Source organism: Physella acuta, unplaced genomic scaffold, assembly GCF_028476545.2.
Source record: "Physella acuta isolate Inbredline_101_S28 unplaced genomic scaffold, ASM2847654v3 ptg000805l, whole genome shotgun sequence".
Lineage (NCBI taxonomy): Eukaryota > Metazoa > Mollusca > Gastropoda > Physidae > Physella > Physella acuta.
The window spans coordinates 173,658-199,104 of NW_026732323.1; the positions used below are offsets into that span (position 1 = coordinate 173,658).

At 31.8% G+C, this 25,447-nt stretch overlaps 1 protein-coding gene across 9 annotated transcripts; it reads left to right on the forward strand.

Annotated features, from left to right (window-relative positions):
* Positions 1–855: 855 nt before the first annotated feature.
* Positions 856–22,958, forward strand: LOC131951245 (SWI/SNF-related matrix-associated actin-dependent regulator of chromatin subfamily D member 1). Of its 9 annotated transcripts, XM_059313589.1 has the most exons (19): positions 856–1,047; positions 9,721–9,808; positions 14,078–14,107; positions 15,988–16,020; positions 16,851–16,883; positions 17,268–17,370; positions 17,498–17,540; positions 17,650–17,772; positions 17,982–18,041; positions 18,250–18,309; positions 18,506–18,625; positions 19,242–19,343; positions 19,865–20,026; positions 20,392–20,489; positions 20,731–20,785; positions 20,955–21,035; positions 21,801–21,923; positions 22,200–22,301; positions 22,647–22,958. In XM_059313589.1, exons 1-19 carry the CDS (start codon positions 967–969, stop codon positions 22,704–22,706), a joined length of 1,557 nt encoding a protein of 518 aa, XP_059169572.1. In that variant the 5' UTR covers positions 856–966; the 3' UTR covers positions 22,707–22,958. The 9 variants fall into 9 exon arrangements, with proteins under 9 accessions (XP_059169572.1, XP_059169574.1, XP_059169573.1 ...); XM_059313591.1 differs by lacking the exon at positions 16,851–16,883 and having other exon boundaries at positions 22,647–22,957; XM_059313590.1 differs by lacking the exon at positions 14,078–14,107 and having other exon boundaries at positions 22,647–22,957.
* The last annotated feature ends 2,489 nt before the right edge of the window (positions 22,959–25,447 follow it).

Genomic DNA, 25,447 nt, shown 5'->3' on the forward strand with positions numbered 1-25,447 from the left:
TACAAAAGATTACATTTAAATACAAAATTTTGGGAGCGCAAATAATATATAATAAAAACATAGGCTCACATTTCCCCAGATAATACATTATATTTTGTGTAGGTGAAGAATCTAGGTCTAACTAAATCTACAAAAAGCCTAAAATATCCTTAAACTAAATCCGGAGCTCCTCTCCCTCCCCCTCCCATTTTTTTCGAGACGAATACGGATTGGCACACTATTTATTTTCAATGCAGATTTAGATCTATACAAAGCTAGTCACAAATGATTCTTAAACTTGGGTCACTTGTATTAAATAAATACATTTTCAAGTTGTATTAGTAGGCTAAATAAGTATAATACTTATTTTATGTTTATAAAGATAGGTCTATGTGTTCCATATTCTAGATTCTAAAGCATGACTGATATAAATTTTATGTTATATTTGCTGGATTCAAAGACATGGTATGATGGTTGATATTGGCCTTTAACAAGGGCACTTTGTATTTTGTGATGGAGGGCGGACACTGGCAAAAGTACATGTTTTCTGTATAAATTCCATTTAGTTCGGGGGGGGGGGGGGTAGACTTTCTTCTGAAGAGATGCCTGGAAGAAACTCGGCCGGCATGTTACGTGTTGCCAACCCATGTTCATTATATCCGTAGAAGGGAAGGGGCGGGTACATTTTTTAAAATGAAGTTTTAATTTTAGCAGTTATTGTACAATGATCAATGTGCATATTATTGACCCGGATTTCAGTTTTAAATAGTGAGCATATAAAAAATGCTTAGACTTACGAAAAGTTTAATTCAAAACTTTCATTGCGAAAATCTCCGTATACATAGTAAAATCTGGCTCCTAGTTCCCAAGCTATAAACGAGTTATTACTTCCGCTATGGCCGCCTAGTGTTTAGTGAAACATAAAGAAACAAAGACTGATTCTTAATATTATAGATCTAGAAATTATAAATTATTTTTCCTTTTAAAATGCAGTCAGGTCCTCCCAGATACCAGAATCAAGGACCACCAATGCGACCGTCCTACCCTCAACAAGGAGGATATGTCTCGGTATGTTCTAAATTCTAAGTTTCTTCTCCATCATGACATGACTGACGGACCATGACAAATTGTCACAAATTCTAGATTCTAGTAATCTGGCCTAATATCATTCATATTGATCGATTGCTTTGCAAAAAAAAAAAACCCACTTATTGTAGATATAGACTAGAGTAACTTGCATAAGAGCGAATATAGATCTACTACAGGTAGGCCGTTCGATTCAACACTTCCAGGTTTGTCATTTTCGTGGTATCTCACGGCTCATGCGCTTACTAAAATGGCGACCAGTTTCGCTTTCTCTAAACGGTAGAGTAGGGACTTGGATGAAATTTCATTTTTAAAAAAATAAAAAATGTAGCAGCACCAGTTTATAGAGCTCATTTAGACAAGAACAAAGATACTTTTATTTTAATTTTAGCTCAAACGGTTACGAAGTTATGAATTTTTAATGTATTTAATTTTCGGGTTTTTTTACTATGGGGTTTTCTCAATTTTTTGCTTCCCTACTTTTTTGGATGCGAACTAAAATCTCTGTAACTTTTTAAATAGCAGGTATTTTTTAATGAAAATTCACTAAGATCAAGCTTAAGATATCAGTAAAAGAGTAAGATAAAAATAATTGAATTGGATGAGAATGATCATAAAAAATAATGTTAACAAAGAGGGTCACCCCCCTAAAATTTTTGAATAAGCGTCTTTGATAGGCTACACACAATCTGTTGCCAAATTTTTATTATATGGAATATCTTACTGAAAATTGGCCTGAATAGTGCCAACACTGTATACATTAACAGAAAGCCAAAATATTTTACTTAGCTTATGTGGTTTTATTACAATGTTGGACAAAATAAAAAAGTCATTTTTATTCTGCGCAACTACTTTTTTTGCAAGAAAGAAGTACAATGTTGAGCTGATTTTAGATTACTTTGCTTATATGCAAGAAATATTGTAAACATGAAGGTTATTATATACTTTGATATTTCCTTTGTTCAAATTTGATTTTAAAAATATTTTATTTAATGAAAAAGGGGTTTAAACTCATATACCCCCCTTAATTTTAAACAATAAATTCTGCTATAGGCAACACATAATCTGTTGCCAAATTTTTATTATATGGAATATCTTAATGAAAATTGGCCTAATTGGTGCCAACATTGTATACATACACACAAAGTAAAAATATTTCACTTAGCTTATGTGGTTTTGTTACAATGTTGGTCAAATTTAAAAAGTCATTTTTGTTCTGCGCAACTACTTTTTTGCAAGAAAGAAGTACAATGCTAAACTGATTTTAGATTACTAAAATTGTATCTAAATGTTGTCAATATGCATGATATTTCATCCCTGTTATGTGTATGTTATCATAGAATTGATATAATTTAATTTACAATTATTGTTGAACAAATAATTTAATAATTGAAATGATTTTTTTTATTGGTGGAGTAATGATCACCGTTTAATGTTAAAGGTAAGTTTTATAATTAAGAAACATCTGTCATATATTTAAGTGACATCTCATGCTGTGTGGATAACATGTTTAAGTCTGTTAGCTTGTATCACTTTTTTTACTTTAAAAAATAACACCATCAATGATTTAAAAATGAAATCTGATTAAACATCTACTGAAGCTGTGTCTCCTCTGGCTGATAGCTTTTAGAACTGTAATAAAAACCAGCAACATCCATTCTTAAGTGGACCTATTTCTCCTTCATTGAAGTTGCTTATGAGTAGATCCACATCTTTTGATTCTGTATCCCCTTGTGAACTGGTACATTTTATCTAGGGCCAAGACTAGTAAAAAAGCAACTGAGATGTATACTACAGCAAAAATACAGTAGTATCATATGTACTTCAAATAGGCCTACAGATGAAGACAGAACATTGTACAAGGATTGTAGTAATTTAGTAATAAATCTAAAACGAACAAAGTCCTAGAGCTATAAAGAAAATATAGGACTCCTAAAATGTTTGAATATTAGTAATATTGGTAATAAAAATTCGCTTGAAAAGCAATCAAAAGGCTAAATTTTTAATATAGAATTACCCTATTGGCCTATATCTTATTATAAGAAAATTTATAGACCAAATGATAGGCAAATGGAATTTTATATTAGATTCTAGATCTAGGCCTATATCAAGCTTTAAAATTTAAGAAAAATGTGGAAAGTACACAAGATACTATAGTGATAGCTAATATAAAATATAGAACTCATTCAAGAACAATATAGATCTATATCTAGGCCATACAATTAAAATGAAACAATAATTCAACTTGAAAAATTTCGCAGAAATCTATTTTTAGATCTAACTCAAAATTACAAAAAAAATGAATCTAAATAGAAAATATGCGCACAAAGTCAACAAAAAATCATAGTTTTATCAATATAAAATATAATTCTATAGTTTAAAATGATTTTAAAGTCAGATTCGTGTGGATGTTGCTGGATTTACAAATCAATTCAATTGAGAGCAATGGCGTCATTAACAACACAAGTACACTTCCGGTTTCAACCTCTGTCTTTCCCGGTAGTCGTAAAATGGCTTAAGGCTATACTTTCTAAACTATTTATAAAAAAATACTTTGCTATCGATTAACATTATGAAAATTTACACACATAAAGAAAAATGGTGATTATGGTCGGAGGGCTTTTTAATGGCCTTCCTTGTTAGTAAGTTTTTATGGTACAAAGAGTTTTACGTAGCCAAAGTTTGGCTCCAAAAATCCATTTTCACCTTCAACAAAATCTCAAAACAAAAATACCGTAACATATGAAATCCATTTGTTTTTCAGAAGCAGTCATCAAATTATTAGTAGCATCGGCGATTTTTAATAAAAAAAATTTTTTTCGATCATCACCCGCGACCGCACGGCTAAATCGACGAAACTCGGTATGGGCAGAAAACTCTCGTTTTTAGTGCCTCAAAATCTACGTCATCCAAGTCCCTACGGTAGAGGAATAAAACTATTGATTACGATGCCATCGTTAATTTTAGAAAACGGAACTATCCGTTTCTATTTCAGTCTGTTATTTAAGAATTCCCAGATGTACTTTTGACCTAATTTATTTGTTTGTCTCGCAAGCGGCGCATAAGTGAAAATTCTTGTATTCTTGTATTCTTGTCTTTTAAATCAAATAACTCTGAAATATCGCTTTCCTTGAAAACCAGCCTATGTTCCTTGAAAACTTTAAACTATTAATTTAACTCACATTACAATTAACCTAACTGGTAATAATTTCTTGGGTTTATGAGATGTGTTCGTGGGAAAACGATCACCCCCAATAATGTCATTTTATTATAATCTTGTTTGGTGAAAACAAGGTGCGGGAAAATGTGTGCAGCGCAAGAATCCAATCATTTGGCTAGATTTATAACTGTTTTTTTATGTCACACCTAAAAATAGAATGTTTACGCTTTCTTTGTTGATGATCGTTTTTATTATTTTTTAAACTGAAAGTATGAATTATTAGTTTCAGTTTAAAAAATAATAAAAACGATCATTTGTATGATTATTAGTTAGATTGCAGATTTTGTAACTTGGTATACTTACCCTTTATCAATTTTAAAAGCATAGCATGCTAATTGTAAACAAATATAGTCATAAAACACAGAAATATAAAGTTCCAATTGCGATGTGACACACCCGGGTCACACCCCCTCAAGAAAACACGTGTTTATTAAGCTGTTTATCTCACTTTACAACAGTAATTAAAATTAATTTTCAAATTTTTATCACTTATTGGGTAAGATAAAGCACATGTTTACTAAAAATAAAAAATAAAACAAAAGCAAATTCTGTTTTAATGAGGGTCACGGGTCAAGTTTTTTTTCCTTCTGTCAAGTTCAGTGGAGGGTGCCACAGGCTGACCTGACTTAGAATTTTTTTCAGTAATAATGACTTTGCACAGAAAGTTAAAATATGCTAAATTAGCTTAGTTTACTAGTGTTCTAGCTATTATTGATACATTTTTAATAAAAAAATCATTCTGTAATTCTCATCAAAAAGCCTACTTAGTAGGGTGCCACTTTTCCCGGATTTCCGGATTCAAGAATCATATTTTTTTTCGAAGTGACTACTCGGAAAAAGATTTTTCGCCCCAACGTCTCCACCTAGCCGGCAAAAGATAGTTCTGCGCATGCGCAATGACCTATGGCTAGGGTTAGGGATAGGATTAGGGATAGAGTTGGGGTTAATGCTATGGTTCTGCGGTTGTAAACACACACATGTGCAGTACCATCACAAACATTGCAGCGAAGGCAAGAAATAGTTTCTCTCCATTGAGCGTATCTTTTTCTGGCTAGCATCTGCCTATTTTTTTTCCTTTTCCAGATTTGCGAAATTTGAGTTTCCGGGTTTGTAGTTTAAAAAAAAAATTAAGATCGTTTTAAGCTTGAAAATTTTGGCATTGTAGAAATCATTTTTATTGACAAGACTCCCGCTAATGTAGGTAGTAGCATAAGATTAGAATTAATAAGTTTTATACCATATAAACCTGTTAGTTACTTGGTGTTGGAGCTCAGCTTTGCATAGATACTTCATTTTTATTTCTAGCTTAATTAGAAGCTGAGAAATGATTTTTTTTTTGTTTTTTAATATCCTGGTTAACAGAAAATATAGTAAACGAACCGACCCGCTGCGTATCATACGCCGCTATTTAGTTGTTTTTTTTTCTACTTTTCAGTAATTTATAATTTGTGAATTCGACAGTACCAATGCTGCCACTGAAAATATTTGCTTAAAAACACTAAACCCAGAGAGCACTATTTTAAAAAACTTAAAATTACAGTTAGGCTATAATATTACAAATAGGCCTATACAATTATGTACCCTGAAATGCAAAGAATCTATATATATAATTCTCTTTTGGGAGTCGCTAGAAAACAAGCTGTAAACGCGCTCCCTACCATCCCCACCCCTACATGGTCTTAGTGAGCTGTGGTTCACGCTATGTTTACCTTCGTGGAGTCGGGCTTAGTGACGGCTATTAGGGGCAGATAATTTAGTTTAAAACGATTTTAAACGTTGGGGGGGGGGATTATGGTCCTTAACGAGCTACGTATAGTGTTTTAAAGTAACTTGGATTCTGAAAAACAACGAATTAAATAGAGAAAATTTTATCGGACGCTGGGAGCGTAGTTACGGTATGGCAGGCCGGCGGACTGACCACTGGGAGCGTCGTTGCGGTCTTAAAGAGTTAATAAAAATAAGCTCTAATTCGTGCATCAAAATGTTTTATTCAATAATTAGTTTTGTTTTTTAATTTGTATTGATAGCCCTATTTTTTAATAACCTAAAACTACTGTTACAAATATACAAACATTTCCTGAAAATACAAAGAATAATAATCAATTAATTCATGAAAATTACTGCCATAATTTGCACATCAAAATAGTAAATTAAATTAATAAATTTTCAAAATTTGTATTGTTTGCAAGCCCCCCTTTTTAATAGCATAAAACTGTTGTTATAAATGTCAATAATAATATACAAATATGTGCCCTCAAAATGCAACAAAGAAGAATTAATTAGGCAATAAGACATTTAAAAAAAACTTACCTTAAGTGTAGCTTTCAATTAAATTTAATAACAGGGAAAAAATGCTTTTTTACGCACCTCAAGTGAAGTTACTGAATTAAATTTAAAGACCCTCTTAATGCAGAAAAGGCTTCTGTCTGCCATATATCCTGGCAAACAGTTCATTATCCTCAGTAACACCACCCAGCAACAAAGGCTTCAGCACTTCCTTATTTCGAAGGAATGGGTTTTGTTGCATGCTTTCCTGACCTTGGCACTTCTGGGCTAGGTAGCCATCTTGTTTCTAGATAAACAAAACTATCGCCTTTCTCGTTTGTTTATTTTATTTTTTTTGTTTTAAAATTTAGACATTTAGGTTAATATTTGAAACTTTGCCATTGTTGATTGTCATTTGAACTTTACTAAACACTGTTTAGTATGTTTTATACTAAGCTGAAACAACGCGTCAGTTTAAATAATGTACTAAGTCCATCCCCTTCTTCCCCTTCTCGTTGTTCAACCAACAGCCAGTTTTAATCTTCATACATCATGCTGTGATAGGCTTGAATGCGTTCATCAGACTTTATATTGGACTGTAAATGACACAAGTGTATGCCCATTGTTCAGTGTAGGGTTTAGTAGTAAATACTAGATGAGATAGCTTATAAGCATTCACTTACACCCTGAACAGAAACAGTCCTTGACCCTACCTACACGGATGTGTTATTCCTGGTTTAATGGACATTGGTAATCTATGGCTCATCGGATCTTCATGCACTATCCAGCGGTGGGGTTGGGTGGTGGGCGTGTCTAGCCTCAAGCACTGTACCCAGGTTTGTGTAGCAGGCTATTATCATGAGGCAATAAACTTGTTTAAGCTACAATTTAAATAGGGATAGACATTGTATTGAAGTGAGAAGACCTGCTAACAAACAAACATTAATCTGGTTTGTTGATAGTTGTTCTGAGAATAACACTCGGTTCATAGGATATGTAATACTTAATAGTCATTAATACATTACCTGTTTTATACATATTTTCTGCTTATGTAGAAAAATCTGTCTAAAACTTATAACATACGTCAACACGTATTTTATTAGTCAAATGGCTCTTCCACAAATAACAAGAGGTCTCTTTCTGTTTTCTATAACAGGAAAGGCACAGTGTCTTTTTCCATCCTTTTTTTTACGTTTTCTCAACTTTGCATTTTTACTCAAAATTCAACAATCAAATCGCTAAGGCTTTGGAACCCTTTGTGATAAAAGACAGAAACTTTCCACATACATTTAGCATTATACTATCTACAATACCATGTTTGTACATTGAGGTTACTGCAATACCTTATGAAATTTTGATATTTATGTAACACCACCCCTAATTTTTGTACATAGTTTTACGTGAAAATTTGTATTAAAAATTGAATATGAGCTATCGCAATGAATAAACATACAAATATATAGTTCGGTTTGAGAAATCTAAATGTGTCATCAGATTTTAAAAATTTCTTTTGGGAACAAATTTATAGAGGTTTGAAAAGGTGTTAGTTTTTACACCTTTTCGTGGTTTCCATGGCAACCAGTACTACTATTGGCAACTATATAATATTTTTGTCTATAGGTCAACAACTATTAACATATAAATCTATTAAACACACTGAAGCATGTTAAATTAAAAAAAGATTCTATCCGTGGTGTCTATCCTTAAAAATTTCAAATTTTAGTTTCAGGATTGGTAAAATTTTGGGATTGATTTTCATGATTCACTTAAAAAAGGAGTGGCACCCCTGGATCCATATTGCAGCAAACACTTCATCGGTTTTTGGCTCATAGAAACTTTATTTATCATGTCTTATGCTAAATAAAAACCACTAGGCCTGAACGTAGTAAACTGTTCAGTCATGAACACTTCCGTGTTAAGTACTTTCATTTTCACTTTTAGGAACTTTTTAAAGAATTTTTTATACTTTGCATGGTCGGCACTTTTTTTACGCCACCCCAAATGAAGTCACCTAGGGTTGGACTTAGCTGCAAAACATGAATCAATCAACACTTAGCTAACATATTACATTAAAATAGGTTCTATGGGCACTACATATTTGGAACATCTTAAATGTCAAGGTTAATGGGGTTTTTTCTATTTAAACAATAAAAAAGGGGGTGTTTGCTGGCATATTAGGCTTTTTTGGGCTCTCTCATCGGAGAAATTAGCAACTCAAAAAAAAAAATTTTTATTAAGTAAGCCTAGGAATTGAGAGCTTAAATGTAAATTAGATGTAAAATCTATCTTATGATATAATTCTGTAAAGTAAAAACACGCTATAAATTAATAAATATGTAAAGTTTAAAGTAAAACATTAGCCCACTATTGGAGACAGAATAGAGGCCAAGTGGTCACTGGTGTAATTGGTCAGAGAATAACTGAACCTGTAGACAAAAGAATGCAGTGTTAAAGGTGCTGGCTGTGGAAGATGAAAAGGGAAAGGGTCAAAATAAGGTCAAGAAAGGCAGTGGCCAGTGAAAATGGAAAAGGGGGAGGGGAAAGACAGATTGTCTTAAGGCAAGGCTCCGTGATGCGCCATGTGACTTGACTGGCTTAGCTGTGGGAAAAACATATTAATTATTAAATTACTTGTTGCAGTGTATATTAGTGTACTTTTTTTTTTTTTCTATTTCAAATAGTTACGGAATGAGACTCAATTGAAATCGGGACTTTTGATTTTTTTGCTATGTGTGTTTGCAGAATCATGAGTTACTCTAGATATGACCCCTGTTAATTTGATCACTTGAGTACCTTTCAGCTAGACTGAGGAAATTTCATATAAAGGTATAAGATCTTATGTAGGGGTGTCTGTCGAATTTTGATTGATTTCCCGTAAACACTATTTCCGATTTTTCTTAAAAAAAACCCATAAGAATTTGATAATTTTATTTCATACTTTTTAAAGCAGCAAATTTAAGAACGTTTCGCCTCCTTAGTGTTATATCTCACAAACTTCTTATTTCTATAGCCTGATTGCACTGGAAGTGCTATTCCAGCCCTTAGTGTTATATAAGAATATTGCAGAAAGTGTAGGGGAGATTACTCCCCTTTCTTATACTTTCACTAAAATGAAGAAAATAAAAAATAACCTTTTTTTAAAAAATCCTTCATAATTTTTTCTCTACCAGAGCCCCAGGCCAGGGTTCCCACCCCAGATGTCTGGAGGAAGAATGGGTATGCCAGGTCCTGGTATGTCACCACACCCAACATTCACAGGTACAACTTGACACCTTTTTTTTTTACACTCTTTGAACTTAAATTTTATTTTTGAATAACAGGATGTTACTACCTCTTGTTCAATACTCAGCAAAGCTTTAGAGCACGCACAAAAAGAACTTTTGTCTGTTATGTTTCTTTTTAATATTTTTAGTTGTTTGTATTTATTTTAGTCTGTCAATCACTAATGTTTATTGATTACTATTTCAAAAACTCATATTTAACTTATATCATGATTTAAGCGAAATCACAGTTTAAACATAACTAATAAACCTAACCTTTTTTTCACTAATTAGTTGATGTTACCACTCTTCTGTTGCTACTTCTTTTTCAATAACAAATACAATGGACAAAAAATATATTTTTTAATCATTTTTAATTTTATGAGAATATCTTGCTAAGCGGACATTTACTGTTCAATATGAATTAAATAAAAGCAAAACAATCTTCTGTCTAGCAATTTTTAATATCATTATACTTTTTGTTGTATGCAATAATCTTATTCCAATGCACAAAGCATTATTACAACTCAGTGTAATACAACTGTAGTAGTGAAGAGATATAGTTGCCATGTGCTTATCCGACTAGAATACTGTGATGAGGCATACTCCTCATCTGCTAACAGGATTATAATTTCATCACAGTCGTAAAAGTCATACACATTGAAAGGGTTGGTAATTGCAAGGACAGCTTTCTACCATTAGCATTGAGTATAACTCAAATTCTGTTAATACTTACACCCATTTGTGAATCAATCCATTGTCTCCCTAAATACAAAGTATTTGAGAATTTACTTTAAAGTAATTTTTTTTGGAAAAACAAATTTTTATGATGCAAGGGACACCAGTGTTGTGTGAAATCATAAATAAAAATAAATAATTCAGTAGCTTCCCCTTTCGTTGTAGGTATCTGTTCCCCTCATATGCAGTCAGCTCAAAAAATTTGCCTCAGCACTATGTAAAAAAATAAACAAATATGATATGAAAATTTTGTTGGATAAATTACACAACAATCATGTTTTAAATTGCTGGCCATATTTTGACTTTTTAAATGTGAAATAAAATGGGATTGTTCTTACAGAAAGTTGTATTTTCCCTGTGGTCTTGTTGTAAAAAGACAGCTGATAGTGGTTTTTATAGACAATATCAGCTGTTTGGTAATTAGTTGTATAGACAAGATTAGCACTTTGGTCAGTTTTCTTTGGTAAAATAGTTGTATAGACCAGATCGGTTCTTTGATAAATAGTGTATAGACAAGATCAGTTTTCTTTAATAAATAGTAGTATAGACAAGATCAGTTTTCTTTAATAAATAATAGTATAGACAAGATCAGTTCTTTAATGAATAGTTGTATAGACCAGATCAGTTCTTTGATAAATTGTTGTATAGACAAGATCAGTTTTCTTTAATAAATAGTTGTATAGACCAGATCAGTTCTTTAATAAATAGTTGTATAGACCAGATCAGTTCTTTGATAAATAGTTGTATAGACCAGATCAGTTCTCTTTGATAAATAGTTGTATAGACCAGATCAGTTTTCTTTGATAAATAGTTGTATAGACCAGATCAGTTCTTTAATAAATAGTTGTATAGACCAGATCAGTTCTTTGATAAATATTTGTATAGACCAGATCAGTTTTTTTTTGATAAATAGTTGTATAGACCAGATCAGTTTTCTTTGATAAATAGTTGTATAGACAAGATCAGTTTTCTTTGATAAATAGTTGTATAGACCAGATCAGTTTTCTTTGATAAATAGTTGTATAGACAAGATCAATTTTCTTTGATAAATAGTTGTATAGACCAGATCAGTTCTCTTTGATAAATAGTTGTATAGACCAGATCAGTTCTTTGATAAATAGTTGTATAGACAAGATCAGTTTTCTTTGATAAATAGTTGTATAGACAAGATCAGTTCTTTGATAAATAGTTGTATAGACAAGATCAGTTTTCTTTAATAAATAGTTGTATAGACCAGATCAGTTCTTTGATAAATAGTTGTATAGACCAGATCAGTTTTCTTTGATAAATAGTTGTATAGACAAGATCAGTTTTCTTTGATAAATAGTTGTATAGACAAGATCAATTTTCTTTGATAAATAGTTGTATAGACCAGATCAGTTCTTTGATAAATAGTTGTATAGACAAGATCAGTTTTCTTTGATAAATAGTTGTATAGACAAGATCAGTTTTCTTTGATAAATAGTTGCATAGACTAGATCAGTTCTTTTTGATAAATAGATTAATTTATAACGAGGTTTAAAAAATGGCAATTAAGAAATTTGATAAGTTCTGAACATACCCATGTTAAATTTTAATTTGGTGAGGACCAGAAGGTTTTAGGTTTGAACTCAGTTTGGACTATCAATTTTATGCATCATCACCTAAAATATTCATGCAATAAATGCTGCTGGATCTAGAAGCTTTAAAAATGTCCATGTGTCTGTCCAGTATCTGAACCTACTATTTAGAATTAAGGTATTTTAAAACTTCTTGTTTTAAAAATACAGAAATAAAACTTAAGCATATTAACTTTTAAAAAAACATGTTTCTTGTATACATTTTAAAAAAATTAACTGTTGTTTAAATTTGTTCAAAATATTTAGTAAAAATGTGCCTTAAATCTCTGACTCTGAGGCTTCTTAATCTTATTATATCTAGAAATTCTTCTCACTCTCTCTGAAATTTCCTCTCACTATTCAAAAAAATTCTGCGAGAAAAAAATTCAGATCTATTTTTCTAGCCCTGCTACACAACATCCCTTTTTTTCTCCAAAAAATATCCCCCAGTTTGAGTGGGCCCCAAGATGCACTGTGATTGTCTATTTTTAACCTCACCATTAGCCCATGATGGAACTTTATCCCTCCTTGATTTTCTCCCTCTCTCACTCACCAAATATTGAACCCTTATTCAGCACTTTCTACTGGCTCCTCTTTTTATCTAGGCATATTATATTGACCTGGCTTGTCCATCTCAATCTTTATCCCTCTGCCTCATATTGACCCATTTTTTATACTGCCTCTTTTAAAACTGTAGGCTACTTGGTTCTCTTCTAAAAAATGTGCTTGCTATTCATGATAAAAAAAGGATTACATTAATACATATAATGACAGTTTTAAAACTACATATTTTAATTATATGATTTATATATTAAAAAATATATGTATAAAAAATGATTTAAAAAAATATCTTTTAAAAAGGCCAAAGTTTCTGACCAAGACATTAGTTTCTAGTAGAATAGCCCAGACATGAGCAGCAGCAGAGTCCTCACTTATTGACTCAAGGCTTTGTTGACTGAGCAAATAATGGTCCATGTGCTCCCTGCTCATGGTGCCCCATCACACACACACACACACACTCTCCTTCTCTCACTCTCCTCCCTGGCATTCTCCTGACCCTCAGCTGCTCTTATTGAATAACTCAGTTTCAAGTGGTCTTTATTGAATAGGCTTCCTACAGATGATTGCTTGGTCAGAAACTGTGAGGGTTTTTTTTTTATGTGAAACTTTCAGCGTGCTGGGCGGAGTATACAAGTCTGTGATTCTTACTTGGATATTCATTTACTAAAACTTGTGTTATTGTGTACACCATTGAACTAAAGCTTGCTATATTTCTATTTTATAGTGACTCTATGGACTAGCTATTTAAATTTTTGAATTAAAATAAAATAATTTTATATGAAACATTTAGAGTAATTTTTGCTGTTTATTTATGAAGCTGAGTTAATCTGCATTGGACTCAGTAGTATACTGTGAATTACATTAGTTGGAACATAAGCAATCATTTTAAAAACAGTTCAATTAACCCTTATTAATTAGATTGAGATAATATCAAATAAATAATAAGAGTTTTATTACATTTCTGAAAATGAATTTAAGTGTTGCAAAAACTCCTAAGAAAGAAAACAAAATCAAAGGTAAAGTAGACTTATTTGAAAGCTGTATGCAAGCAATATTATTTCCTTTTAAACATTTAGTAGACTTAGTGTGTTTTTAACTTTTGGGTGACCACTAAATCATACATTTTAGAATAATTTATAAAGATTGTTTTATTTTTATTTTATACATATATACTTTGTATTTAATATACATAGAAATTATTTTGTTTAGACATTTATTCCATATTTTACACAGCCTTTTTTTTAACAAGTCTTTACCTTTATGATGTGTACTTAACAACATTTTTGCATGAGTTAAAAAAAACTTAAAAACAACTTGTATTAAAATGTCTCCTTGTATTTTGGTTCCCCCCTCTGGTGATTGGTCTCTAGGTACACCAGTCAAAACCAAAGATGCCAGCTGTGAGTAGTTGATATTGTAGGCAGACAAAAACCCAGCATGTCATTAGATGTTGCAACAGCATGCTGATTGTAATTGTACATAACGTAGTTGGCTCATGACTAAACTCTTACCATTCTAATGGTCATTTCATGCAGTCAAAACAAACATTTGAGACTGAATTTTCTATTTTATGCATCAAAAGAATCGGTGAAATTTTTTAAAAATTTCCATTATATATATATATAACAGGCGTTTATCTTATTTATGTTTACAAAAATAAAGTTGTACTAATTTATGAAAAACTGTATATGATTACTCTAGCATATTTCCTGAAAATTTAGCTGGATAATAGTTGGTTCTACATCATGAGTTTAGATTTTGAGAAATATTTTCTCAATATTCTATATAAAAGTCATCATTTTCAGCTATTTCCTTTTAAATAGAATTACAAAATATATTAAAAAATAATAGAAAATAATTATTAAACATTTCTTGAGAATATACATAAATGTATGTTTAAAATAAAAATTATTAGTCTTTGTTTATTAAATAAATAAATTAGCTCAAAGACTCAGCTAACATCCCACAACTTGTGTTAAAGAAAAGGATATGTACGCATAGAAAAGTCTACATGTATAGACCCACACACATACACATAGGCTCAAATAGAAAAGTTAACATACAAATAGGCCCACATATATAGATATGTTTACACACATACCTGCTCTAACTTGTCCTAACCGTATAGAATGTTTCTTTAAATCATTTGATGATTTTATTAACTGAATTCTAGTCTCTGCAAAATATTGTCATTGCATGTTATGTTTTAATTCACTTCTGTAGTTTTTTTAGGTATATGTTTTCTTGTACATGTTACATACTGGGGAAATGATATATATATATTATGGTATCAAGCTACCAAGCTAGATAATTATGTTAATTTATCAGATGATATTCTTATACTTTTTTTGGGCTAGTTAATATTTGTAACTAAGATACATTGAGCATGTAGTTTAGCTAGTGCCATTGATCCAACCAAGTCTTGTGTGACACAGCTGCATGCCATTAACAGTGGAGGTCATTGTTGTAGTTTTTGTTGGTGTTGTTGAGCTGGTGCTCCTTTCTTAGTGTTGGCAGGTACAAATGTGTTTGTAAATATTGCGAGTCCTGCAGCCCTGTGTCAGTGGAGAGTACCTTGTTGTACCACACAGAAATAGGCATGACACATGTAGTGAATGATGCTCACTTAATCAGTTTGTTGTTGGCTGATACACTAGCTCAAAAAGAAGCCATAGACCCTAATCATAGTGGCTACATAAAGTACATACATTCTCCATGTTTAACCCTTAATCAAAACAACTCAGGTTCATAGCTCCCACTAATCTGATGTACCCCTAGTGTTAATGTCTATTCATACACCAAATTTAGACTTTTTTAACCACTAATCAAAACAACTCAGGTTAATAGCTCCCACTAATCTTATGTACCCCTAGTCTGAATGTCTATTCATACACCAAATTTAGGCTGTATTTCTCAGAGCTGTAATGTATAAATTGGTTTGATCATTGGTTGAGCTGTATAGTGTTTTTTGTCCATAACTGGTACACATTTTACTTTGTATGTTTGTTTGGGTTTTTAATGGCATGATGAGACATAATTTATATATTATTTAACACCTTAGTATAGTGCTACTAATTTAATTTTTTATTTGTTACATAATTAAAATATAAAGTTAAATTAATTCTCAACAACTTCTGGTATACATTTAAAAAAAAAGAAAATTGTGATTAATTGAAATATTTAGAAGTGCACATCTAAGAATAACTTAGTGCTGTGGAGGTAGCCATGAGTTTAGCTGTGTAAGTTGACCATGCTAATAAGGTTGGTTTCTCCTTCCCAGGCAACACTGTGACCAAAACCAAAGATATCAGCAGTAAGTGTACTGCATGAGATCAGTAGATATTTTTTAGTTAAACTCCAGTCAGTTTTCTAAAGCCTGTTTGAACAACTTGTTTTACTTGTATGTCATGTTAAATCATTTGTAACTTTTGTCATCTAAGTTTATATTTTGTATACATTTTTTTTTAAATGTTGAGAAAAATGTTACCCATTCTAACTTTGAAAATCATGTTTATTTATAACAAAGCTACTTTAGAAAATGAATGAAAGTTCTCCTGCAAAACCTGCTAAGTCAATTTTTCGAAAAAGAAAAAGAATTATTCTTACAGCCTTGAATTACTTGAGAGGCAATTAAAGTAGTAAACTAATTTTTGTTCTATCAAGTATACTTTAAAAAAAATGTAATATTAAAATATAAAAAACCAATTTCCTCAAAATGAATCAGAAGTGACTTAAGCAGGTTTTGCAAGAGGACTCAATTGTTTTTATGTAAAGTGAATTTTTGACGAAACAGAAAACTGTCAGCAAAATTAAGCCTTAGGCTTATAGTTATAAAAATAAATATAAAAAATGTGCAAGTTACTTTGTGTAAATTGTAAAATCTAAACCATAATTCTACTTTCTGTCCATCTGTAGCAGTTAAAGTAAATAAAAAGGCGTAGATAGATCCATCCATTTTATTTTTAAGAATAAAATTTTTTTTGTAATGTCCTTTTTTTTAAATTTTGTTTTTGTTATAAAGAGTTTTGTAATGCTATAATTCACATTTATTTTAGGAGAAAATTTATGTCAAATAACTTTCCAGTGTCTCTAAAATGTATTTTCATGAGAGATAATGTGTATTCAACAATCTTTTGATTTCAGTTGTGAAGAAAGGCCACATATATATAGTAAAAAGAAAGTATAGTTTCTTTTACGAATGTTTAGTTGATGAACTGTTAAAATATTTATAATGAGTTTTTTCAGTTGTTTTTTTTTGTTTTGTGTTTTTAAAAATTATACTATTGTCTGCCTTGTTTTTGTGTGTTTTTTGCTCTTTATTTCAGACTAAATACCCTCTAAAAATTTGTAATTTGTTTTAAAAATTCTTTAAAATTTTTGTATGTAGTTTTCTTTATTCTCTTTTTGTATATTTTGAAATTGTAATTTTTTATTATTAAAATGAATCAGCCTTCCATCAAATTCTTAAAGAATTATAAAGTATAGTTCTGGCTTACTAGTAGTTCCCAATATGAATGAATATGTCAGCATCTTAATTCTTGGCTATTATTCTGTTATTAGCAGGCATGCCCAGAGCCGGAATGCCCCCACCACCCCCTGGTGTGAGCATGGACAGAAAACGCCCTCCCTCTCAAGAAATCCGTACACCTCATCAGATCAAAGCGTTAGTTATATTTCTTTTATAGACCAAAATTATTTAATATGACACCAATTAGTTGAGGTTAAAGAAAATTTCATCTGTTCATGCCTTACTGGTTAATGCTATTTTAACATTGGTTTTTTTTTTTCAGAAAAAGAAAGAAGAAAATTGCAGATAAAATTTTGCCCCAGAGAGTGAGTACCTTTTGTAATTAAGACTGTACCTGTGAAGAATAGCCAGATGTTTTTATTAAGTGTTGGCTGGTAGTAGAGAACTTTTTGCTCAGTCGTTATGTCATTATAGGTGAGGGATTTGGTACCAGAATCTCAAGCATACATGGATTTGCTGGCGTTTGAGAGGAAACTTGACGCAACCATCATGCGTAAGAGACTTGATATACAAGAAGTTCTCAAAAGGCCAATGAAAGTAAGTAGCTGAAAAAAAGAAATGACTTCATTCATACCCAAAACAAGTGTAATCAGTTTCTTTTAACAAAAGTTAACATTTAATATACATTTGTTTCATAGTTATATACAAATTTTGTACAAGATAGAACTTTCTAATATTTATTGTATAATACATGCATTTCTTTGTTATAATGTATACCTTGCAATCTGAAAAATGTTCTGTTCCAGCAAAAGCGCAAGCTAAGGATATTTATTTCTAATACTTTCTTTCCTCCTAAAGAAGTTGAGGTCAGTTTTTTTAAAAATGCTTTACTTTAATTGATTATACAATACTAAAAAATAATGTAAAACAATCCAAATAAATACCTTTTTTTTTTTTTGCACTGAGTTTGCCAGTAGAAAAAATCTAAATGGAATAAACATTTCTTTGACTTAAAAAGTTACATTTATCTTTTAAACAAGTTAAAATATAAAAATACTAATATATTTTTTATAGGATGGTGAGGAGTCTGTGCCATCATGGGAACTTAGGGTTGAAGGTCGACTACTGGAGGATGTAAGAAGATCATTTTTATCACATTCATTTTACTATTATTTTGATGCCAGATAATTTAAATTAAATTAGATTTCATTATTTTTTTTTATTTTTTTAGATACCTAATGCAAATCAGGAATTATTGGTATTCTTTACAGCTCATTTTTAAAATGACCAATAAAACATTTTCTATGTTATTGTTTTCTCCTGTGGTCAGGCTGCCTCGGCTAGGCTGTGTGACAGCAACAAAGTGAAGAGGAAGTTTTCCTCCTTCTTTAAATCTCTGGTCATCGAGTTGGATAAAGAGCTGTATGGACTGGACAATCACTTGGTAGAGGTAGGTCTGGTCTTCCATTCATGACTAGACAGACTGCACTTATCTAATTTGTTTCTGAACTACCTGTCTGGTGACAGCTATCTTGTAAATGATTCTGAGCTGTAACTCAGTATACTCTGTGCCTGCTTCTAGCATTCATCAAAACACTTTTTTTACTTTTGACTTGATTCACCAATAAACATTCACTAGATTCGTCTAGAGATGTTATTGCTATTTAATAAAAATACAGCTGTTTTTAATCTAAATAGCTAAACTGTTAATTGAAAATAGTCTTGAAAACATTCCTTTCCTGAAGCGCTAGTTTAATACCATATTTGTTGAAACCTTTTGTAGTATCCCGCCCCTTGTAAAGAACCACTTTTAAAAACATTCTTGTGTATATACTGTAGTTTCCCACCCCTTGTATAGAACCACTTTTTAAAACAATCTTGTATGTTTGCTGTAGTATCCCACCCATTAAAGAATCACTTTTTAAACCATCTTGTATGTTTACTGTAGTATCCCACCCATTACAGAACCACTTTTCAAACCATCTTGTATGTTTGCTGTGGTATCCCACCCATTAAACCCACCCATTAAAGAACCACTGTTTAAAACCTGTCTGTTCATGTTACAGTGGCACCGCACCCCCAGCACACAGGAGACTGATGGCTTTCAGGTGAAGAGACCTGGTGACCAGAACGTCAAGTGCAAAGTTCTACTGATGCTGGACTATCAGGTACAATGTTTATTGACAGATGGACTATCAGGTACAATGTTTATTGACAGATGGACTATCAGGTACAATGTTTATTGACAGATGGACTATCAGGTACAATGTTTATTGACAGATGGACTATCAGGTACAATGTTTATTGACAGATGGACTATCAGGTACAATGTTTATTGACAGATGTGAATATTTTCTTAGTAAAGCACCCTTTTAGATCCGATGAAGTAGAGTTGGTCTGGGTTTTTTTTATTGCACCATTTGAATGTATTGTGTGCTTAAAGAGTTAAGTTAGGAAAAAATCAGAGCTGGATGGATAAATCTTTAGACGAGACTTAGGATCTAAGAGTTACCACTTGACCATGTCATCCCATATTTCCCAGTCTTTGATATTCTTGGTTACAATTTCTAAAATACTTAAAGTATTTTATCATGTTTGAAATTGATAACCAAGATCCTAGCTTTAAATCATCATTTCCTTATTTCTGTCAAGTTTCTAATGTACATGGGCTATATTTAAATCTGTTTAGCCAATGCAGTTCAAGCTGGACCACCGTCTGGCCAGGTTGCTGGGCATCCACACACAGACTCGTCCTTTTATTGTCAATGCCCTCTGGCAGTACATCAAGACACACAAGCTGCAGGACTCCAGTGAGAGAGAATACATCAACTGTGACAAATATTTTGAACAAGTAAGCAATGGTTAATCTTTAACAATACATCAACTGTGACAAATATTTTGAACAAGTAAGCAGTGATTAATCTTTAACAAAGGATATTTATTAAGATATTTTTAAAAATGCTCTACTTTGATCATTAAAGATAATGAAAAATTATTGTAACTTTAAGAATACATCAACTGTGACAAATATTTTGAACAAGTAAGCAATGGTTTAATCTTTAAGAAAGTTATTTATTAAGATATTTTTAAAAATTGCTCTACTTTGATCATTAAAGATAATGAAAAATTATTGTAACTTTAAGAGTAGTTTAATGATGATATGATTTTCTTTAATTGAAGCAATCCCGTGTCTTATTATGGCTTTTGTTGTTGCAGATATTTGAATGCAAGCGCTTAAAGTTCTCTGATATCCCATCCAAACTTCAGCCGTTATTAATGCCCCCAGATCCTATCATCATCCACCATGTTGTTACGTGAGTTTTGGTTTGTCATTATCCAACATTTAAATAAAAGTGGCATTCATTAAACAAAAAGCAACATTTTAGAGGAAAATTAACTTTTTAAAAGCTAAATATACCTTTTAAAGTTGAGTGGATAACAATTTAAGGTTAAAATAAGCAATACCAGCTCAGGATAAAGAAAACAATATTTTTGTCTGAATCCAACCTTCATTTGCTATCCCAATTTTATGAACACTTTGTTTTCTGTCAATAGAGTTGAAGGTCCTGATGCCAAGAAAACAGCTTGCTATGATATTGATGTTGATATTGTAAGTACATAGTAGATTATTTGGTACTGTCACCAGGGTTTTATTTAAATTATTTCATTATGTCTACAAAGAATGAGGTTCTTGTAAAGTTATTAGAAGTTTTTTAAAATAAAATTTATGTAACTTGATTAGGTAAAAAAAAAAAATCACCTCTCTTGTGTCTTTACAGGATGACACTTTAAAACAGCAGATGAACGCTTTTGTGATGTCCACTCAGAACCACACAGAAATAGCTAACCTTGATGCCAAAGTAGGTTGTGTCTTTCGGTAGTTAAATTCAGAATTTTTTCACGATACTAAACATTATGTTGTTTTATTGTAGTTTTTAAGCTTACCTAATATTCAATAAACTCTTTTTAAGCTTTTAAAAATATCATACATCATCTTTATCAGTAAGTAAAGTTCCCTTTCAAACCTGACGGTCTATGGGGCAAGTGAAGTAGAGTTCACTTGTTTCTGTGACCTTGGCATATGAAGAGACAGTGTGGTCAGCACTATGCCCAGCCGCCTTTACTTACCCTAACATGAGTTAGGTATCCATCAGAGCAAGGTGGACTCAGGGACAGTCTACTGACTTGAACCCGGATTTGAACTCGAGACTTGTGGGTTAGCAGTCCAGCTCTCTACTGCTAGGCCACTCCATCCCAGCAACCATATTTAAATATTGCCAGACATATGCCTAAATTGCCACACAGAGGCCTAAATGCCAATAACTGCTTGTTTACCCAAATAGCATGTGCCATAATGCTGATTGCCTGAAAAGTAAAAATGTTTAAATATGTTTTGAAGTACTGGTAATGAAATCGTCAAAATTTTAAGTGATTTCATATTTCAATAACAAACATGATTCTACATAAAAAATATTCTGTAAAGAATAATCATATATTGTACTGAAAAGATCACATACAAGCTAGTAACAAAGATATTTTCCAATATTAGCTGCAAACCCCTAGCTTTTGATTAATTATTGGATGAAACTTTCCTCATGATTCAATAAAATGTTTTGTGTTTACAGATTCATGAAACAGTTGAAAATATCAACATGTTAAAGACACAGCGTGAATTTTTTCTGGGGTTCGCCAAAGATCCACAGGAGTTCATTAGTAATTTCTTGATTTCACAGACAAGAGATCTCAAGGTAAGCTTGAATATAATTTTCTCTCTTACATTTGGTGTAAGTGTTAAGTGTTGAAAAGTTTTCAATTATCTAAGTGAAAAATTTTTGGTAAGAAAAGGGGGTACAATTCATCATTGGTCAGCTAGATTGTCATGGCATTTTTTCATGTCTCCTTTTGGACAATGCCCCATTGGATCAGCTAGATTGTTGTAACATCTACTATTTCATGTCTCCCTTTGGAGAAAGGCCCATTGACCATATGAAAATGTTGGCAATGATTGTGGTGTTTGTTTTCAGACTATGACAGATGTGGTAGGAAACCCTGAAGAAGAAAGACGTGCTGAGTATTTCTATGAGCCGTGGACTAATGAAGGTGTCAACAGATACTTTTACTCTCTGGTAAGATCTTGGGATATATTTTTTCTATAGTGAAATCAGTAATTTTTTAAAGTGTTTCTGTCTTCAAATATTTTTTAAAAAATATTGATAAAAGCTGCTTTTTTTTTTAAATTTATATTATCTTCAGAAACATTTTTGTATCAATATTGAAGTTATTTTTAAGTGCCATCAGGTTATTATTTAAATGCATATATTTTTAAAAATTTAAATAGAGATTGTTTTTTTTTAAATGGTATTGTCTTTAAATAAAGATAATTTTATATCCATTCCAAATTTCTAGAATGAAAGAATCCAATGTTATTTTTATATTCTCTTCATAAATGTTCATAAAACTTATTTCTCCAGGTCCAACAAAGAAGAATGGAACTTGAACAAGCACTAATGATGAGGAATGGTGGCATTTAATCAGTGTTCTAAATCTGATCTGACCGATTACATAATCATAATAATCATTTTATACCCATTTCATTTACGTCAGTATGTTGTTTTGATTAAGTATTTTTTTTTTTTTAAATTGGATGTTGAATAAAATCGTGTATTATTCTAAGTAATGTGCATCTTTATTTCATTTTTTTTTCTAGGGCATAAGATCTACATAATTTTTTTTTTTTGCTTTAACTTTATTGTCAATGTCTCCTGAATTAAAACAAATTTCAATATTAAAAGTACTTTTTCAACTTGTTTTTCTCACCTAACATTACTATTGTACTGCCACCCTAGACCTAACCCTAACCTAGATCATAGCCCTCACACTTGATCTATATTCTATTGTCCTAGTGCTTTTGTTATGAGATCTTAAAATAGATTATTTTAATATGAAAATTCTATTTTCGGGCAAAAGTATGTATACTAGAGCGTAAATCTAGTACTATATAATGGGGAATTTCGCATCATTTCTAATTTTTAGAGAACCTTCAGAATTTAATAATTTTATATCATATTCTCATACAGCATTCTCTAGAAATTTTCACTTCTTATTGTTTTTTTCTCATAAACTTCTATGTTTGAACTGAAATTACCATTCTCCCTGTTTACATTAGCAACATGTATACTGTACATGTCTAGAGAAAAAAACTGGCAGCTAGTAAGTAGGCCTACATATGTTCCTTAGGGAAAAATGTTTTCATATACTATTAGCACTTGTTGCCTTTGTTTTCCCTTTAGATATGTATAGAGTGCATGTCACAAGTTTAAACACATTACTTGTCATAAAAGAATAAAAAAGAAAGTAAAGGGGAGATCACACACATTAAAATTTTTTTTTTTATAGTTTTATATGCACTGTGTACTTTATTATAGAATGACACTCTAAATCTCCAAAACCATGATTTAAACCAGGGATCTCCAAACTACGGGCCGCGGGCCGGATGCGGCCCGCGATGTCCTCTCATCCGGCCCGCGGAGATCTTTTTGTCCACGGAAAAAACGTTTGTTGATGATGGCTGAGGAACTTTGCCTAGAAAAATCAAAGACATGCCTGGAAGAAACTGGCCCCCAAACTAAAATTTGATAGTTAATGCGGCCCTCGGACTGAAAAGTACCCCTGATTTAAACTGTCAATAACCGTTAATTATTATTTTAAAAACTAGATCTACATCTTGACCACGTATGAACAAAGCCCTTGTGGTCAAATCCCATCCAGTGAACAAAAGCAATGGTGGTTAAACACTAGCTCGCTTGCATGTACTTTAACTTAGGCAATATCATTTTCATGGTGGTTGCTAAACCGAAAAGTCTCGAGTTCGAACCCTCGGGCAGATGAGGCTCGTAAACTGGGGACAGCCACTCTTCTAGGAGAGACAACTCTAAAATCAAACAACTGCTGCCTTGTAGTTCGTTCTTGGTTGGACAAAGGCTATGGAAGCAAATCCAAAAAGAAAAGCAGGCTGAAATCGGAGTCAATGGTGCATAACTAGATCACACGTATCCTTAATTGTATTGTGTTGGAGCGGGATCCATTCCAACACTAAAACTTACAAACGAAGAAGATTTTCATGGTAATATATCCGTTTTAATTGATATGCTAATTTATTTAGGTGTGTATGTGTAATAATCGATACATTAGTTCCTAACTGACCAGTGAAGGATCAAATGTTCAACAATGCCAGGTATGCTATTGTCAAGTTAACTTCATGAAATGGGTAAATGAAATACAAAGATGCTTATTGTCAAGTTAACTTCATGAAATGGGTAAACGAAATACAAAGATGCTTATTGTCAAGTTAACTTCATGAAATGGGTAAACCAAATAAAAAGATGTTTATTGTCAAGTTAACTTCATGAAATGGGTAAACCAAATAAAAAGATGCTTACTGCCAAGTAATGGTTTTACTGTATAAGTACTGGTACCACTAACAGTAAGGTACCACTGAAATTTGAAAAAGGTATTTGTTCCCTGCTGAGGCAGCTTACAAAATATAATGAGCAGTGTAGTTATTGGGTACTGTGAATATCTTATGATAACTGCAATAAATATCTTATGATAACTGCAATAATTATCTTATGATAACTGCAATAATTATCTTATGATAACTGCAGTAATTACTATTTGAACAAGCTAACCATTGAGCTTGACTATTGAAACAAATACACAACTGAAACAAGTTGACCACAAGCTATTTTAACTGAAACAAGTTGACCACACAAGATATTTGAACTGAAACAAGTTGACCACACAAGTTATTTAACAAGTTGACCACTCAAGTTATTTAACAAGTTGACCACACAAGTTATTTAACAAGTTGACCACACAAGTTATTTAACAAGTTGACCACACAAGTTATTTAACAAGTTGACCACACAAGTTATTTAACAAGTTAACCACACAAGTTATTTAAACTGAAACAAGTTGACCCCAAAAGCTATTTAAACTGAAACAAGTTAACCCCACAAGCTATTTAAACTGAAACAAGTTGACCACACAAGTTATTTAAACTGAAACAAGTTGACCACACAAGTTATTTAAACTGAAACAAGTTGACCACACAAGTTATTTAAACTGAAACAAGTTAACCCCACAAGCTATTTAAACTGAAACAAGTTGACCACACAAGCTATTTAAACTGAAACAAGTTGACCCACAAGATATTTAAACTGAAACAAGTTGACCACACAAGTTATTTAAACTGAAACAAGTTGACCACACA

Excerpts from the sequence above, each read along its gene's own strand:
- LOC131951245 (XM_059313589.1), top strand. The coding sequence starts at position 967 with ATGCAGTCAGGTCCTCCCAGATACCAGAATCAAGGACCACCAATGCGA. Across the intron at positions 18,310-18,505 it reads AAGGTCGACTACTGGAGGAT|GCTGCCTCGGCTAGGCTGTG; the intron begins GTAAGAAGATCA and ends TCCTGTGGTCAG. Across the intron at positions 19,344-19,864 it reads TACTGATGCTGGACTATCAG|CCAATGCAGTTCAAGCTGGA; the intron begins GTACAATGTTTA and ends AAATCTGTTTAG.